Source organism: Dicentrarchus labrax, unplaced genomic scaffold (genome assembly GCF_905237075.1).
Source record: "Dicentrarchus labrax unplaced genomic scaffold, dlabrax2021, whole genome shotgun sequence".
Classification (NCBI taxonomy): Eukaryota; Metazoa; Chordata; class Actinopteri; family Moronidae; genus Dicentrarchus; species Dicentrarchus labrax.
The window spans coordinates 10,604,934-10,622,600 of record NW_026136702.1 but is presented as its reverse complement, the minus strand read 5'-3'; the positions used below and the strand labels follow the sequence as shown (position 1 = coordinate 10,622,600).

The 17,667-nt window shown below is 41.2% G+C and overlaps 2 protein-coding genes across 2 annotated transcripts; one reads left to right on the top strand and one right to left on the bottom strand.

Annotated features, from left to right (window-relative positions):
• Positions 1-152: 152 nt before the first annotated feature.
• pyroxd2 (pyridine nucleotide-disulphide oxidoreductase domain 2) lies at positions 153-6,994 on the bottom strand. Its single transcript, XM_051426639.1, has 16 exons — positions 6,830-6,994; positions 6,415-6,434; positions 6,077-6,170; positions 5,667-5,740; positions 5,403-5,558; positions 5,050-5,203; positions 4,851-4,912; positions 4,669-4,766; positions 4,444-4,585; positions 4,196-4,330; positions 4,042-4,114; positions 3,029-3,182; positions 2,229-2,380; positions 1,563-1,669; positions 1,061-1,181; positions 153-807 (listed from the first exon to the last, which is right to left on the bottom strand). Exons 1-16 carry the CDS (start codon positions 6,951-6,953, stop codon positions 737-739), a joined length of 1,737 nt encoding a protein of 578 aa, XP_051282599.1. The 5' UTR covers positions 6,954-6,994; the 3' UTR covers positions 153-736.
• Positions 6,995-9,912: 2,918 nt separating this feature from the next.
• slc25a28 (solute carrier family 25 member 28) lies at positions 9,913-16,745 on the top strand. Its single transcript, XM_051426669.1, has 4 exons — positions 9,913-10,441; positions 13,006-13,234; positions 14,150-14,206; positions 14,664-16,745. Exons 1-4 carry the CDS (start codon positions 10,097-10,099, stop codon positions 15,227-15,229), a joined length of 1,197 nt encoding a protein of 398 aa, XP_051282629.1. The 5' UTR covers positions 9,913-10,096; the 3' UTR covers positions 15,230-16,745.
• Positions 16,746-17,667: the final 922 nt, after the last annotated feature.

The following is a 17,667-nucleotide window of genomic DNA, read 5'->3' as shown; positions in this document are numbered from 1 at the left end:
AATAATAAAATGAATGACTGGATTCCATGTAGCTGCTTTAGTTTCAGGGTCCTGATACTAACTGGGACACTTGAATCAAACACAGCCTGTCCCTAAAATGTCACATTAATCCCACACCAACAATCAGTTTGAACAAAATAAAACACAACTGCTTAAATTAATTTGAATTTATTCATACAAAGTTGTAAAAAGTACCACTCTGCATCATTTCCATCATTACAGTTTGAGTTCATTTCTGACTCCATCAGACACGCCCACAATGTTTCAGAGCAGAGAACAATGTTCATTTTTTTTCCAATTTTTGAAACTTAATTTCATATACTTGGTGATTTTCAGTTATTATAAAATGCATTTGTTTACAATGTTAATGACGTGTTGTGACTTAAAAAGTGGGGTCACAACAGGGTTTTTTGTGGCAGTATTGCACTAGTGTTTAAAATCAGGAGTGATATCCAGTTTTTCCACATGGAGGGCCTATTAAGAGCCCGGAAGACTCTTTTATTGAGTCTCTCCTTGTCTCTTATATCACATGTAAATTGTATTATTAAAATTAACCCCCCTTTTTTTCCTTTTCAGATCTTTTCAGAACAAACAGGATGACTACATAATATAGAGACACAGCTGATCAGACAGATAGTTGGAGTGAGTTTAGTGTTATGGCTCAAATCAGTTAAATTCACATAAATCAAACAAAAGAGACTGATGAGCGGACCACACACTGTTGCTGTCAGATGTTTCAGTGACGTTTCAGGTCAGCCATGACAGTGAGCGCTGCGTTCCAGCCGGGAGAACCCATCACACCACCACCTAAAAAAACCAAACATTAAAGATTACAAACGAAAGATAGTGTGTCAGTTTGTTCTTATCATCAGCAGCAAGGATAATAATTCATTCAAAGGTCCAAAGGTTTATTGACTGTGCTCTTCTAAAATTAGACAATGTAACATAATGATTCTACTTGTACTACACTATACACAACAAGCAGCCACGCCACATTTGCAATTTAATATCCTGCTGAGCAATTCAATATTCAGCTGAAAGTTTATCAGTAAAAGCAAACCTGGATGACAGCCACTGCCACACAGATATAGCCCTTTAATTGGTGAGCGGTAGTCTGAGAGCGAGGGCAAAGGTCGTGCCAGGTAGAGCTGGTCCAGTGACATTGATCCATGGAAGATATTCTGTAAAAAACGAGAACAAAATGTTTACTTTACTTTTTGTTTCTTGATAGAATTGTGTTATTATGTGAATAGTTGCCTGCCTGTTTAAGGACTCCCTTTTAAAGTCCTATGCAGAAACAGAAGCAGATATCCTTCAGTGAGTTGGTGTCACTTTACACTGTTAATATAAACTTTGATTCTGACTCATGGGTTGTGGTAAAACTGTCTGTAACCATTAACTGCTTGTATAACAAGTCTGTCCCTGTGAAACAACAGAACACTGAAGCAGTCACAAATTACTTCCTCGTTCAGTGAAAAGTTGATTGTTTCAAGCAAATCAGATGTGAATCAATATTCAAATTGCTGCTCAGCTCTACAGTGTCTACAGCGTGCAGTATATACCCCTCCAGTGAGCCCAAAGATCCTCTCCAAGTCAGGCGGTGTCAGGATGTCTCTGCCCACCACCGACTTTTTGAAACCAGGGGCGTATTGTTCCACCCAGGCAAATGCTAAAAAGACACACAAATGCATGCTTTATCACTGAAAAGGGTTTATCAGTATACATTTAAAGGGTGGCATTCCTTAAAACTCTGTATTGGTCCCAAATTCACTTGTTACTGTAGCTCAAGATACAGCACAACACAATAGATAATAAAATAATTAAATAAAAATAAAATACAAGATATAATAGCAATTAACTATTTTACTTATTTTTCGTCATCTACGTAAAGTTACAATGTTGGATGTTTATATTAAATGTGGCCAAAGTTTCAAATAATGAGGTAAATGCGTGCAAAAGTTGGCCAATCAGAAGAAAGTTGGAGGGGGGCCTTAAAAGACAGGAGACATGAACTGACGGGCTACACATAAGGATGTTTTTGAACGGTGAATCACGTAAAGATACACTAGTGGAGTTCCAGAATAGATATATCATATATTAAAAAGGACAAATTAAAATTAAACATTTTCCATAATAACTAAGCAATGCTAGAAGTTGTGTGCCTGAGGATAAATGTACCAGCAATGCATACTTGGAACTATAAGAAGTCCTGGATCAGTGTGTGTTACCATTGTCTGCAAAGGCCTCTCTGTCCTGGTCAGTCCACTCCCTGCCTTCTATGTGGTAGGGGGTGAATTGAGTGAACAGTGACACCACGTGACAGCCAGGGGGAGCAAGAGTAGGATCCAACACAGATGGGATGGTCATCTCCAGCATGGGTCTACAGGAATGCACAGGCATGATGAGACAAAATGGTGGGGAGTGAAGGGTGGCTGAGTTGTTGATGAAAACTGGAGATAAAATTATGTAAGATTAACCTTTTTTTTTAAGGAGACATTTTAGGGGGTTAAGGAAACAACCGTTGAATATTCATAATTGTATACAAGTGATTTCTGATATTTATTTTGGTTAAAGGTTACATGGTCAGTGGTCAAAACTTTAACTGATATTCAGAAGTCTATTCATTCAAGGCCAAGTGTTATCTACAAGATGAGAATATGTGGACATCCTAACCCAGTCTGTTTGAGCATCATATTGACATAACTGTGTGGAGAAAACATCTAATAAAAGGCACATTGTATTATAGTTTTAAGACATATACATTATAATAATACACATACAAGTGGACTAAAGGTGTATATGAGGAACCACCATATACTAAATACTACTTTTTGAAGCTGCAAGGTTGATCTTAATCTGGCATACTGCCCACTTTGTCCTGTATTCTCTACAGTGAGGAATGCACTGTATGACTAGCTCTTATATACTTTTAATATTAGTTGCTTAGTGCAAATTGTTGAATCTTACTGTATACGAGGAATTAAGAGAAAGCGTTATGTGTGTCTCAGGAGTGTAAAAATGTATGTACTTTGCTGAGGGACGTCCATTCATGGCCTCTTTGTATGCTGTCTCCAGTACCTCCACGCTTTCACAGTTGAGGTGAATGGAGCACTGGTGGTGGGGTCCAGGTTTATCGTCTGGTGTCGGAGATGCTAGGAAGTTTGGTAGCTTGTCCACAGCCACTGTAAAAACAAAGAAAATGACATGGAATCCGCGTCTGCTCTAAGATTGTGTTTCGTTTAAATGTCAGTTTCAGTTTTCTAAATATTTCAATTAGGGCAACTCTCAGTGCATGCACCATAAAGCTAAGGCTAAAATAAATTCTACAAAACAGAGTAAGTTAAATCTAAGAAGCGATGCACTGTAAAGGATCATTTGGGAGGAACCACTCCTGAGTAATAAAGCCCTACAGCTCAGACTGACTGTAATTAACAAGCAGGAGCTACAAGCTGCACCGCACAGGAAGCTGAATAACTCTAAACATCTTTTTAGTTGCATTACATAGTTTTATAATACCCATAACATTGAAACTTGTGTTTACAGTTCCAACAACTTAGGCAGTGACATAATCTTACACTGTAATAATAATAATAGTGGAGGAGTAAGAGCTGATCCCTCCTGATACACTACATCTGTTTATGTCTTATTGCCAAGTCTCCGTTGTCATCTTCCCACTTCCTTGCAGCGTGTACAAAGTGTGTAAGTAATTGTTTAGTCATAATTAGACCGTAAGTATGACTACAGAGTGCAGGGTTTCTAAACATCTTAAATATATGGCTGGAGAAACAAGGCTCACACTGAAATAAGTCCTGTGACTAGTCATATGTCAGGCTTACTGTGACACTACTACAAATTCTTATTCTCTAAGGCAGCTTTTTAGGAGAAAAGGGTCTTCACTGTATCTGAGCAGTGGAAAGATTTTTTTTTTTTTGTTCTTAATACAATTAATAAAAGCATCCCTTATCTTCAGCCGTCAAAACACAACTAAAAAACAGCTTATGAAAGATTATGATTTGTGGTTCAGAAACACAACAGATTTACCATTGATCTTGGTAACAGGTGAGGTGTAGTCAATCTGATCTACGGCCTTGATGAACTCTGGAGAAAGGGCAGCCTTTAATGAAAACAGGAAGCCAGAATAAATCATATTGTATAGTGCCATGGTTACATGTGGTGTCCATTTTTTCTTAATTACCTGTGGCGTGAGTTTCTTGAAGGTAACATATGGGGTGGCGTTTGATAAAACAACTTTACTGTGGATCTCTGTGCCATCCTTTAGCACCACTCCCTTGGCAGCACCATCTGAACCAACCAAGACCTGTTCCACATCCTGCCAAGGATAAACATTGTGTTTGCAAAAGAGCAAATCACAGATCCTAGAATAGAGTTGCTATTAAACTTCCAAATAAACTGCATCAACATAATGAATCAAAACCACATTACCTTCTCAGTGAAAATGTCTACACCATAGGATCGTGCAGAACTAGCAATAGCCTTAGACACGCCTCCCATGCCTCCCTCCACATAACCCCATGCTCCCTTCTCCTTATCCAACTCTCCCATCACATGATGCAAGAGCACATACCTTCAAGGGAAGACCATAAAATCAGTGTTTTTGAGAGGTCAGTGTATCATTCATTGCAATTAAACCTAAAATATGTCTCTCACCCACTACCAGGGTTACTTGGACTGGTCATGGCTCCTATCACAGCATCAGTAGCCAGTGTTGCTCTCAGTGGCTCCGACTCAAACCACCGATTGAGGATCTACGACATAAAACACAAGTTGGTCACGATGCGGTCAACAGAAAACAGCAATTAATGCCAAACTTTGTGTTAGCTATGACAAACCTTCATTATTGGCGCAGTAATGATCTCGTAAAAGTCTGGAATGTTTTTGCCCAGTTTCAGACCTTGAAATTCAAAAACAACTCATCACTAACTAAGTTATTGCTGAAAACAAAATGGGAACATGGTGAATTATTTGTTATTCTGACATCAAAAATATAAAAGTTTATTTCTCAAGCATGCAGCCATCTACCAAACGCACCACATTTGACAATAGGCATCAGGGTTTTAGCTGCAGCCAGCCTCTTCCTCAGTGATCCAGCTGTAACACCTGGAATGTCTACAGGAGGAGCATCCAGGAGAGGGTGGATAGCTCCTGCTAGCTTATCAAGGTGTGCAACAAAATCTGGAAAAGCCTGGGTACATGTTAAAAAATGGGTGAGTGTGAGGATGAATGTAGAGATGTGGGACTGTATAAGAAAGAGGACAGAATAACTTAACATAGGTGGAGAAATAAATGTCTAAAGAGTTGGTGAAAGGTTTTTTTCATTTCATACTTCTTGTACTGGAGTGTAAATGCACAATTTACTATGTCTATCATAATGCTAAAATCACCTTAGCATCCTTCTGTGAGAACTTGCCAATCTCCTTCAGGTTCATGGCCAGATCTGAGCCCAGGGTGAGAGACCTCGGTGGGGCACCTTTTACTCCCTCCTCCAACATGGGGGTGAAAGCATGGGGGTCCCTCATGTACACCTTCAGCCCATGTTTCTGAAGAAATATGCACATTAAAAATGACGAGCAGCAAACAGGAGCAGTCGCCTTAAGGCTCCTCAAAATGAGCTGAATTCATTTATTTTACCACTTTGCTATGTTTACCTTGAGCTCCAAGTCTGCATATATGTGGGGTCTTAATAAACTGAGCAGGTAGGAACACCTGGAGAAGTGGAAACCTGCACACAGTATTGTATTGAGTATTGTTACTCCAACAGGGACAAAATGTGAAGTACATTTCTTTCTGATCATGTTAATTTAGCATTCATTCATTACCCAGATTGCATAAAAAAGGTATCAAACCATTCAGATTTTTCTGTGATTTTTCTGCAGTTTTAGTAGTTTTCTATTTGTTAGTTGGACAATGATTCCAGTTTACCAGTGTCCGTACACTGGGATACTGTAAGGGGTAAGCAAGATTCTGTGTTTGTTTTTTTGCAGTGAAACTTTGGTGGACCAATCCTTTATGACCTGGGTTGAGCCAGGATTGTATGCCCAGCCAGAGGCCACCCTACCTGGAAAGATTTCCTCTGAAACAGCTGCTCCTCCCAGCACATGTCTGCGTTCCAGCACTGCTGTCTTAAGTCCTCCCTTCTGAAGATAGGCAGCCTACACACACCAAACACACAACACCTTACATCACCTTTACCCTGTTGAGTGTCACAATACAAAATTGCAACAGTAAGTCAAGCAAATAGCAGTGCCAAAGTGCAAAAACACCCATAAAATGCATAGTCCAATGATGTTAAAGTGCTATCAGTTCATGAGTTCAATATGTTGCATGGAAGGCCCTGCTGAACCATATAATGTATACACTGTATGTAGGTGTTGGGAAACAAATGCATGAACTTACTGCCACCAGTCCATTGTGTCCTGCAATGACAAATAAAACGTGTCAGACAGTTGCCCTAAAAATGTAAATTCCTCATAGAAATGACTTTAAATTCTAGAATTCAGCTTCACTGTAACAAGTCCAGCTGCTCTCTAGTATTTTTTACAGCCAAAGTCTGAGACCAAAGATGAAACGTGTAAACTCTCTCCTGCAAAACAATTGCACACACAGCAAAGAGAAAGAGTCGAATCATTTTTCCCAGGAGTCTTAAAAAAGTGAGTGAGTGCAAGAAACTCTCACTAATGACTTATGCAAAACCTTTTTTTTTTTTTAAACATTGTTTCAATGTTGCAAAGTATGGCGCGGGTTGTTACACTGTAGCACAGCTCCTGTGTTTTTCTGCACTTTTTTCCCCCCTACACTCCACAGATCTCACCTCCACCGATGACCAGTGCGTCATACTGGGATTTTAACGCGGAGTGACTGGATGTGGATCTAGTCACTGTCCCCAGAATAGTCACAGCCCTCCGTCCTCGATCAGTCCACGTCGCTGCAGCCATGGTAGGAGTTTGAGGCAGGAGCCCACATCAGTCCCTCCCCTCTCCCCCCTAGAACCGCCTAAGGTAGATCCGGGCTTCCTGTGAGATCAACGACTGTAATAACACCATTATAATACAATTCTGCTATTATTGTAGTGCCAATGTTTTTCTGCTTTTTGTTAGTAGAGACAACTTGTACAACAAAAGTTTTTTTTTATTGTCTGTATTTATTGTCTCTTCTTTTATTGTAATTTTCCTTGGGGAATGAAAAAGTTACAAACCTACTCATGCATTTAATGGTAGGAAAAAATACCTAACTATCAATCTTTTTATCTATCTATCTATCTATCTATCTATCTATCTATCTATCTATCTATCTATCTATCTATCTATCTATCTATCTATCTATCAGCCTGTCGTTTTCCAGATGTCCACTGGGTGGCGCAGTTGTTCCATTTAATCCAGTTGCAATCACTGGCATGGTTTTCCACAAACTGTTCATAACAACTTCAAATTTGCATCATAAACAGTGAGGTCAGTCAAAACCTATTTACCCATTTCACACCATATTTGCACAGTGTGTTTGTGTGTGTGTGTGTGTGTGTGTGTGTGTGTGTGTGTGTGTGTGTGTGTGTGTGTGTGTGTGTGTGTGTGTAGTGTCAAATGTTTCGATATTGCAGCTCAGAGATGGCCCAACCAGGTTCTGAATAAATTCCTTCACTGACTGTATTAATTGAAGAGTTTCTGACACAGACTCTGTCCAGATCTTGAGATGTCACAATACAATGTGACCAAAATGTTTGTGTTTGAAATACATTAACCCCACAGAGCACATATGGCTTGTTTGCAAGGGCGTTTTCACACAAAATCTATGAAAAAATATAATAATCAGAAAAAGGCAGTTCAAGACATCCTTTCTTAGTTGGTTTGGGAGTTTGTGCTCAAGTAATTTCACAGTAAGGGCCCACCTTAAGAGTTTTAAGATGAGCTCTTAAAACAGAATTGTTTCTTAGTGTTGCTGTTGAAGATGTCATATTGGCCTAGTGGTTCACTTACCATGCATTAATAAGATAAGAGGCCATAGATCATATGTGGTCCAGAGAGTAGACAGAGCCAGAGAAGGAGATTGTCTATTGGGATCTAAGGAAGGAAGGGTGTTAATTGGTATAAAAACAACCAAACACAGCAGAAAATAACCAAGTTATCTTCTCATCTTGTCTATATAATGCGGATTTTTGACTATGTTTTGCTTAGACAGTGTAAAATAATTCCTGAGGCTTATATAGATTGTGCACTCTCTGGGCAGAGGGAATGAAATGAGGTGCTATGGCGATCTAGAGTTTCCCGTTAGACCTAACATGCCTCTCCCTCGGTGTATTAGAGTAGCATTAGTTTCAGGGAAGAGAAATGATCCTTATTTGCTGTCTGCTTGGTTTTCCTTTAAGGAACGTCTGCGGACAACAGCCAATCAACCATAACTAGATCAGAAGTAGGAGATTTTGTTCTTGTAAGCAGAAATTAACACTTCATTCCCCTTTGTCGGCAGAAATTCAACACTGCGGCCCTTGAAGGCTCTCCCTGGCAATAAAGGATAAAATTCAATTATGTTATAACAGTGCCGCACCAAAACACGATTACCTCATTTTCTGGGGGGAAAAATGTGCTCCTTTTCCTCTAAGGCAGAGAGGTTCACTGGTGTAGATGATAGGCCTGGAGACGTTCCTGACAGCTCCAAGCATTCATAATTATGAAATATAAGCTACTGTCTTAGCAGATCAAAAAAGGTGTCACAGTAAAGAAAAGAAAAAACATTTGTGAGCGTCTTAAGAGGTTTACTTTACTGTCTACTGAATGTTTACCCATGATGAGTAAGTACGTTGTTATTCAAAGGGGGGTGCCATTTGGCTGAAGGGGAAAACAAAATGAATAGAGAGACACGTACAGACTTTGAAGCATTGAATTGACTACGTCGTGTTTCCTGAATAAAAAGTTCAGTGACAATAAATAAAAATGATTTGAGGTGTAATGTGTTATACTTGGGTAGCCTGTGTGGATTAATGAATGAACAGATGAATGTATTTGAATGCCTGCAGCACAAGAAAGAGCCTAAACACTGTGATGTGGAGAAATGTCTGTTTAAGGAGTGTGACGAGCAATCTACTACTGAAACAACTTCTAGAAATCTATTACTTGATCAACATAAAAAACATGTTTTCTGGATACCGTGAAGGGAAATTTTAGAACATATTCTTTCTTCTTCTTTTTTAGATTCATAGATTAAACTCTTCAAAGTATAATTGATAGTGCAAACATGATGTGCTGTTTGCTTATTAACATAAAATGTTTTTATTTAAATCTAATTTATTTTAACCTGCTGTGGCACGTTACTAGTTATAATTTAGAATTCTGGTTTAAAATGTAAATTAAGCCTTTTTTGCACAAGTTTACCAGGTTAATGGGATCTACAAGACTACTTTTTAAATAAAATGCACACAGAATACTACAGCACATTTTAACTTATGTGGTGCCAAGATAAGCAAATAAGCTAACCACTTAACGAGACCATTGGTATGAAAATCAGTGGGCTGAATCACAGGTGGACATTTACATAAACTTTTATGTTTATGTAACACAGTTGTTGTTATTCAACATTGAACATACATAACCCTGATTTCACCCATGGCTGACTACACATGAATTAGTTGATGAATTCATTTATTAGCTTAGATCTGTAGCTCAACAAATTAAACTGAACACATACAGTGTGCATACAAGATCAATATGCTCTTAAGCAGTGTCTTTTACAGATGCACTTAACGTGTTGCGATACTCCATGTCAAGTGCCACATGACGGGGTTTGCAGTCTTCACCAAAATGCAGCAATGAGTGACACGTCCATCGACCAATGACGCGAGAAGACTTGGCTCCAGCGACCAATCAGAGATGACTTCCTCATCGCGGCCCTGTGGTGGGGGCTCGGTGTGTGTTATTTGTCCGCCACGGCCTCCCGTGCTTGGCTCTGCCTGGGAAGCATAGAGGCGGGGAGGGAATGGTGTAGCAGGCAAGAGGCTGTGAAACTACCCCAGGGGAATGTGAAAACTTAAAAAGACTGAAGTCACCTACAAGACGCCGTGTCTGCGTGCCCCAACACTACCTGGTTTCTCATGGAAGCAGATGGATTTGTAAGGAGGCGTCGGATGACAGCGGAGACTACAGGCAATGATCCCGGAGTTGCTGGTGCATCTGCCGGGGCAGAAGTTCGATGGCTGGGGGGCAGATTCTGGGGAGTTTCGGAAACTATCGTGGGGAGCCTGTCGCCCCGGATCGGAGGGGAAACGGAGCTACAGACTGTTGAATGTATCCGCAGTGCACAGGATGCACAAACAGAGGACTCTGAACCAGACTATGAGGGTTTGCCACAGGGAGCCTCCACTAGCACCCACATGTTGGCCGGAGCCGTGGCCGGGATCATGGAGCACTGCCTCATGTTCCCCATCGACTGTGTCAAGGTAGCATAGCTCAGTGGCTAACCAGCCGAACACCACCACTTTTATTACTGAATGTTTGGTGCCTCCGCTTATGTTCCGCGGATATTATTATTATTATTATTATTATTATTAGTGTGGTCAACGTGTTTGTTAGCATAGCCTATTAGCTCCACACGCTGCAGGGCTGACTGCTGTGAGGACAAGGTCAGTCGGCTCGGTTAGCTGCAGCCCCCCCCCTACGAGCTAACTCGTTAGCATGCTAGTATAGTATAGTAGTTAAGCGCGACTAACGTTAGCTGCTGGCTAGTTGTTATGACAACCTTTAGGCAGGGTCACACACACACACACACACACACACACACACACTGGGGTCCATTTGGTCGTTTTGCGCAAAACTGTTCAAACATCATCAAATCCGCTGTGCTGTCAGAGTCTCAGGGGGGTGTAATGTTACGTAATGTGTACGGTTTATGTGTGTTAAGTACATCGGAAACACGTTATTAGTGAAGTCATTCAGTAAGTAGCGTTAGCTAACGAGAGGAAGCTGTTATTAAATCCTGCAACAACAGTTGAGTGAGAGCAAAGCTGTTCTCTGTTTACATAAACAACGGGTTGGTTGGTTGGTGTTGTTTCTAGGAGCTTACGTCCTGTGTGCCACTTTTATTATGAGGCACATATAAATTCACTACACTGCAGTTTTGAGGCAATTTGTCCCTTCCGGGCCGCAGTAGGGCGTCTGTTACTCTTGCAGCACACGGTTTCATACAGTCTGACAGCAGGCCTGCTGCTTCAGCTTCACACACCGTTAAGTAACTGTTTGCAAAGGTCTTTTGATCACATGTTGAGTCATGTAACTTCACAGGGCCAGCTCTTATCATGTGGTCTTCTTTTGTTACATACCAGTTAAGTTTTATTGTGTGTGTTTTTTTTTTTAACTTAATCATAGCTGCAGGACCTATTGCTCCAAGAGGTCAGCTAGTTGTGGTCCTGCAGTTGTGATCATTGTGTAACACAGGCGCAGGGTTAGAGAGATGGGCCGAGGGACAATGAGCTTAGTATAGTCAGCTGTCCGTGTCAGAAAAGCTGTTCATAGGCCCATGCTTCATCCATGTCTCTTCCACCTGTAGTCTAACTCTGGTGCATCCCTGAACCTCGACAAGACCAGTGTTTACAGAGCCTTCTCGTGTGCGACACCACTACACCGCTATTGGATGTCAACGTCTTTCTAAACAAGCCGCAGGAGATTTGGGTCACTGTGACTCAGCATAACGTCTACAAGAGTCTGCTGCACAGAAAAAGCCACACATTTATGCAGATGAATGAATATTTGCACGAAACAGAAAAAAAATATATTTGAGAAGCCTCCAACATGTATCTTTTTTTTTTTTATTGAGAGGTTTTCCTCTACGCTAAATAAAGACTTTTCCTCCCGTACGATAAGCTCCTCACTTAAGAGATTGTAGAGTAATTATAGTGTAGAAGACTGCCGCTCGCCTGCAATGTATCCCAAATCCCAGTAATTGGTTGTGGATTTAAAGAAAGCGTGTTGCATTTGGAAGTCTGTCAGATACTGCACAGCGAACACGAATGGAATTTGTCATTGAAAGAAACCCATGTTAGTCTGTGGTCTGTTTAGTGATTGCATTAAGTACAAAGGTCACTGCTTTCAAGGTGTGCAAACAAACTATAGATGAACACACCAGACACATAGCTGTTACATGCAAGACGTCCATGCATGCGTTTGTATGGGGGCATCCATGAACGAGGAACCAGTATTCAGATTACACTCTTTCACTTTCATACCAAGAGCTGTGCAGTTGGGTTGGGTGCCAGGTGTGAAGTAATTTGACACATATACTCGTATTTTAGCTAGCTCTTTTTTGGAGCCCTGCATTCCACAGCTGCAGTATAGACTGACATCCGGCCATGTTTATGCTTTGCTGGAGCACTACATGCACATACACACAGTGGGGAGTAAGTTTGTCCATTCAGCTGGAAGTTTGGTATTCAGGGATTATGTCGATGTTGGTTCCTCAGAGGCAGACCCACTCACCCAGTCTGTCCCCAGGCAACCCTCTCTAATACCCAATCGCAGGGGACTGGAGGCTCGATTCTTTGCACTTGTCCTTTTTAGATATTGTTTATATAATCTGTCGTTTATCTCTGTGCATGTGTGTGTGTTGAGAGGAAGAGAAGAGAAAGGTGTGCTTCAGGGTCAGTGGGAAAAGAGGCTTACAGGAAGTCAGCTTATGTCCCCTTGTGACCTTGGTGCTTGTAACTCCATACTTCCTTCTATTCAACTATGCATGTAGACCAACACACCCCACATACAATGTCAAACACCTCATTTCCCCTATTTGACCCTTTATTCACACTGCAGTCTATTCAGGGCTCTCTTCGCTGCTGTGCTATTCTTTACTGTATTAGGCAGACATATGGTGAGATTTAAATTATGCATTGCATTCTGTTTTTATATCAAATTCAGGTCAAATACATCGAATACATTTGTAAACTTAATACCTAGCCCTGGTGGGTGAGAAGGGACACTGTTGACTTGGAACTTTGCACTTCTTCCTCTTTTCCAGACACGAATGCAGAGCCTCCAGCCCGACCCCGCAGCCCGCTACAGGAACGTGATGGATGCCCTTCGCCGGATCGTAGCCACAGAGGGAGTCTGGCGGCCAATGAGAGGGCTGAATGCAACAGCAATTGGGGCGGGACCTGCCCATGCCCTCTATTTTGCCTGCTATGAGAAACTCAAAAAGACTCTAAGTGATGTCATTCACCCAGGGGCTAACAGTCATTTGGCTAATGGTACCATAAAACATACATATACACTAATTAACAGTGACATATACCGTAAATGTGCAGATCGTGTGTGGCTACCTTGACTTTGAGATCGCCATAATATAGGTTCATATGTAGAACTCGTCCAACTCGTCCGACTCTAATGCCAAGCTACATCAGGGGGATTTCTATGAAGCTGCTGACTCAGCCTCATCCGGGTATAGAGTAGACAAGCCCTGACCAGACCTAAAATGGTAGGCCATCAAATTGGCTTTTCATAGCCACAGTCACACACTGTAAGGAAGCGTCAGGGTCAGTTGTCGATCTTTTGCTCGTTTGTCGGACAGTTAAACAGTTTGTCTTATTTGGGTCAAGTTCAGCAAAGTCACCTCGCCGACAGGATAGAAAGAGATTAATTTTAGAAACCTTGCTCTGAATGTCAACCATTTCCTTATTCCTTGTTCTCCCTACTCTCTCTCTCCTCCTTCTTTTCCAGTTTAGTGGGAGGCTTGGTAAGTCATCTTTCTCCCATCTTATCAGCTCTCTCCTCTGTTCATCCTGTCTTTTCAAGTTAATGGTTTGGTTTAAATGTCCTTTGAAAGGCGCAGTGAACCACCTTGTCCACTAGGTGTCTGTCTTTGCTCAGGTTTGGCCTTCCTGAATTCGGCCAGCGTGATCTCTAGGTTACACCTGTGCAATTTGCTGAATATGCGCCAATTCTGCTATGATTTATTATTTTGAGCATTGGACATGTGCTTTTACGAGAAGTGCACTGAAGGCTGTGACAAGATCCAAATGGTTCTTACTGCTGCAAGTGAAAAGGCTTTTTCCTTCCCATTATATCCCTCTTTGCCGCAATCTCTTCATCTCTTCTATTTTCCTTGTGTTATCTTCATGATTTATTTCAATGTGTAAGTGATTTCTGAGGTGTGTTTGTTGCAGGAACAGCTGGGTGTGTGGCCACTCTGCTTCATGATGCAGTCATGAACCCAGCTGAAGGTAAGGGCAACATTTTACAGTAAAATACCATTTGACCACAGAATTGGGTATTAAGATATTTTGTCGCTCATAACAAAGGTTTACCATACAGACATTTCAGTGAAGAAACTTACAGGTGCCACGCCTGGGCCAGCCATCTTCACATGTTGGCCTTAAGCCTGCAGTCTCACATATTGGCTTTCACAGCTGCCTCTAGTCCACCTGCCCAAACTTGTCAGTAGAAGGACACTGGTCAGAGTCCCCATGTGCAGCTGTTAGATGGGGTGCAGCTGCCTCAGCAAATGCTCTCAACATGACGCACTACATCTTTATGTGTGTTTATTAGAAATAAATGTCTGCTCTACTGCAGGTAATAGCTCACTTTTTTCTTCTTTTCAATCTTTGTCCCCTTTCCACTGCCAACCCTGGACACATTTGGCCTTCTCTTCCATCAATACATCCACCCACGTCTTCCTAGTTGTGAAGCAGCGCATGCAGATGTATAATTCACCCTACCGCGGCGTGTTGGACTGTGTACGCGCCGTGTGGCAGAAAGAGGGCCCTGCTGCGTTCTACCGCAGCTACACCACCCAGCTCACCATGAACGTGCCCTTCCAGGCGCTGCACTTCATGACCTACGAGTACCTTCAGGAGCTGCTCAACCCCCACAGACAGTACAATCCATCATCCCACATGTTGTCCGGAGCTTTGGCTGGAGCCATTGCGGCTGCGGCCACCACACCTCTGGACGTCTGCAAGACCCTGCTCAACACCCAGGAGTCTCTAACCCTCGGCTCCCTGTCTTCCGGCCAAGGCCCCGGCAAGGGCCAAGGTCAAGCCCACAGACAAATATCAGGCCTGGCCCATGCCTTCCGGACAGTGTACAGGCTGGGCGGCCTGCAGGGCTTCTTCAAGGGAGCCCAGGCGAGGGTCATCTACCAGATGCCCTCCACAGCCATCAGCTGGTCGGTCTATGAGTTCTTCAAGTATGGACTCACCAAGCACCAGCACAACAAGAGGAGAGCACAGCACATGGAGGTTTAGATGTAGATGTCTCCTTGGTTTAATCTCGTCTAATATTGCTCTGCCCTCCCTGTGAGGAGAAGATGAAGTCAATACGCACATAGAATCTGATTTAAAATCCGCCTCAATGGTCCCATCCCTTTCAGACATAGCAAACAAGAAAGACATCTTTGAAGACAGTTCAAGTACAGTAGTTACATTTCAGCTACACTATTTCAAGACTAGTTATGGTTTGAGTTATATTCTTTCTCTCTTCTAGGAGAAAACATTTACACAGTATTATAGAACTAGTTCATCTGGAATTTTTTTTAAAGCCATTCTTGTGACCACTATGTTTCTCCAAGCTGAGGATAAATGTGAAGAATGCACAAGTTTGGAAGTGGGAAGTTAGTCAGCAGAGGGCAGTAGTGTTACTTTGTTAACTTTCTTGTAGTTTCATAAGCTTCGCTATCCTAGGACCAGATTTGTATTTTCACCCATCCAAATCTTGAGTTTGAAAACAAAACTTTTACTGACTCCTGATTCGGACCCCTTTCTGGATTTATGAATAAAACTTTTTTTTTAATCTCATAACAGACTATTCTCACAGTAGTAGTACGCACAGGCATTCAGTCCTTAACCCAAAATATATGAATTTGATCTAATTTAAAAGTATTTCGGCCATTCAGAATCAAAAGCAAATTACCCTTTCTGACAACGTTTTGTTGTTAACCTTATCCACGTTCATTTCCTGGCATGGATCAGTACTCTGATACCTTAACCTTCCAATGTGGCCGTTCAAATAGTCAAGACCAACTTTTATATCTTGATTAATTGAACTGTGTCTTTTGAAATGTAGTCCAATAGTATTTGGTGATTTCACCGGTCAACAAAAAAGACCATAAATCAGGTTTGGGGATCCCTTTATGTTTTGCTATTGACTGTTAACAGTATAAATATGATGGGTCAAATATTTCCCCCCCCCCTTTTTCAAATGTCGATGTTTAAGATTGTTCCCTATAATGCAATTGGACAGAAAAATACCAATTTACAGGAGCTCTGAGGTATCTGAAGTGGTGTTTACATTTATTTTAAATAATTTTGATTCCTTAAATGGTATTTTATTTCCAGCAAATATATTACTTTAAACGTTCCCTTTTGAACTTTTCCCCCATTTATGTGTTAAACCAACCCTCGGATCCTCCAAATACTCACCATTAATGCCTTGTGTAGATTGACAGAGCAGACCAGGGCAGCGTAAGATTGCCATTTCTGTGCATTAACTGTAGCCATCAGCCTGTTTTCAGCTTGTGAACTTAGTTTCAATATCTGTGATCAAGAGCAAAAGTTGTGTACAATATACTGTGCCCAAAAGAAGAATTTAACTTATCAAGGAGTTCAGTATCCCACAAGATATGTGTCTGTTCCCCCATTGAGTACACCTAAATGGAAGCTGTCATTCTTACTGATTGATGTCTGATTGTTTCCGACACTGAATTGCACTCGTTGAATAAAGACTGAGCGGTGGGAATCTACTCACTGCTCATAAATGATGGGAGCCCTGTTTTGATTTCTTTAAAAAGCTTCTGAATGCAGATGACTTAAAAGAAAGTTCTTGCCTATTCAGCGGTAATTGTAAAAACAACAAGTCCATGTTGCCATTTTAATCTGGGTGTGTATAAAAGATTTTAAGTCTTTGTTTCTCTGTGAATGGAAACCAAACAATAGGATGAATGAAAAGGAGGCAATGCCCTAAGCCACATCTGTACTGCCAGAAACACATGGAGAGTTTGTGTGTGTGCTTTCAGGTATTTTTAGTTTGAGGCAGGTACAGTTGTTTAGCCTTGAGCACAGGTGCAGATTTCAACTTTGACCCTCAAGACTGAAGAACAATTTGAACTTGAGACTCGTAGCCTGCGTACAAACAGCTGGAGTGAAGCTTTTGGTATTCAGCAAATGATGCATGATAAAGTAAACTTTGATAACGTTAGAAAGAAAAATTGCCAGATGGTGTGGAACAAAGATTTTGATTGTGATGTTGAACAAACCATTAGTGCCTAAAAAGATGAAACCATTGCAGGTCAATAACATAAACTTATATCAGCACAAATGTAGAGCGATGTGTAACTTGGAAAATACAATTCAAACATAGACCTCATTCTACCATGACATCTGGATCTAGCAGGTCTCTATGGATGTAGCACTTGTGATTATATCTTTGGTCATAATTACAGAACCTCTTTTTCCATTAGAAAGAAGAGCCAGTTCTACAAAAGATCCCGGAAACATAAATTCCCAATTAAGTGTGAGAGATCTGTGTGATTAGAGCAGCATCAGAGGCAATAGTTATAAGAGAGTTTGATAGGTCATAGTATGTGTGTACACAGGAATATAATGATCAGACCTATGTATGTGTAAGTTACTTACGTTTTCTGAATTTCCTTCCATCACCAGTCACTGTAGTGAGTCCACGACATAAT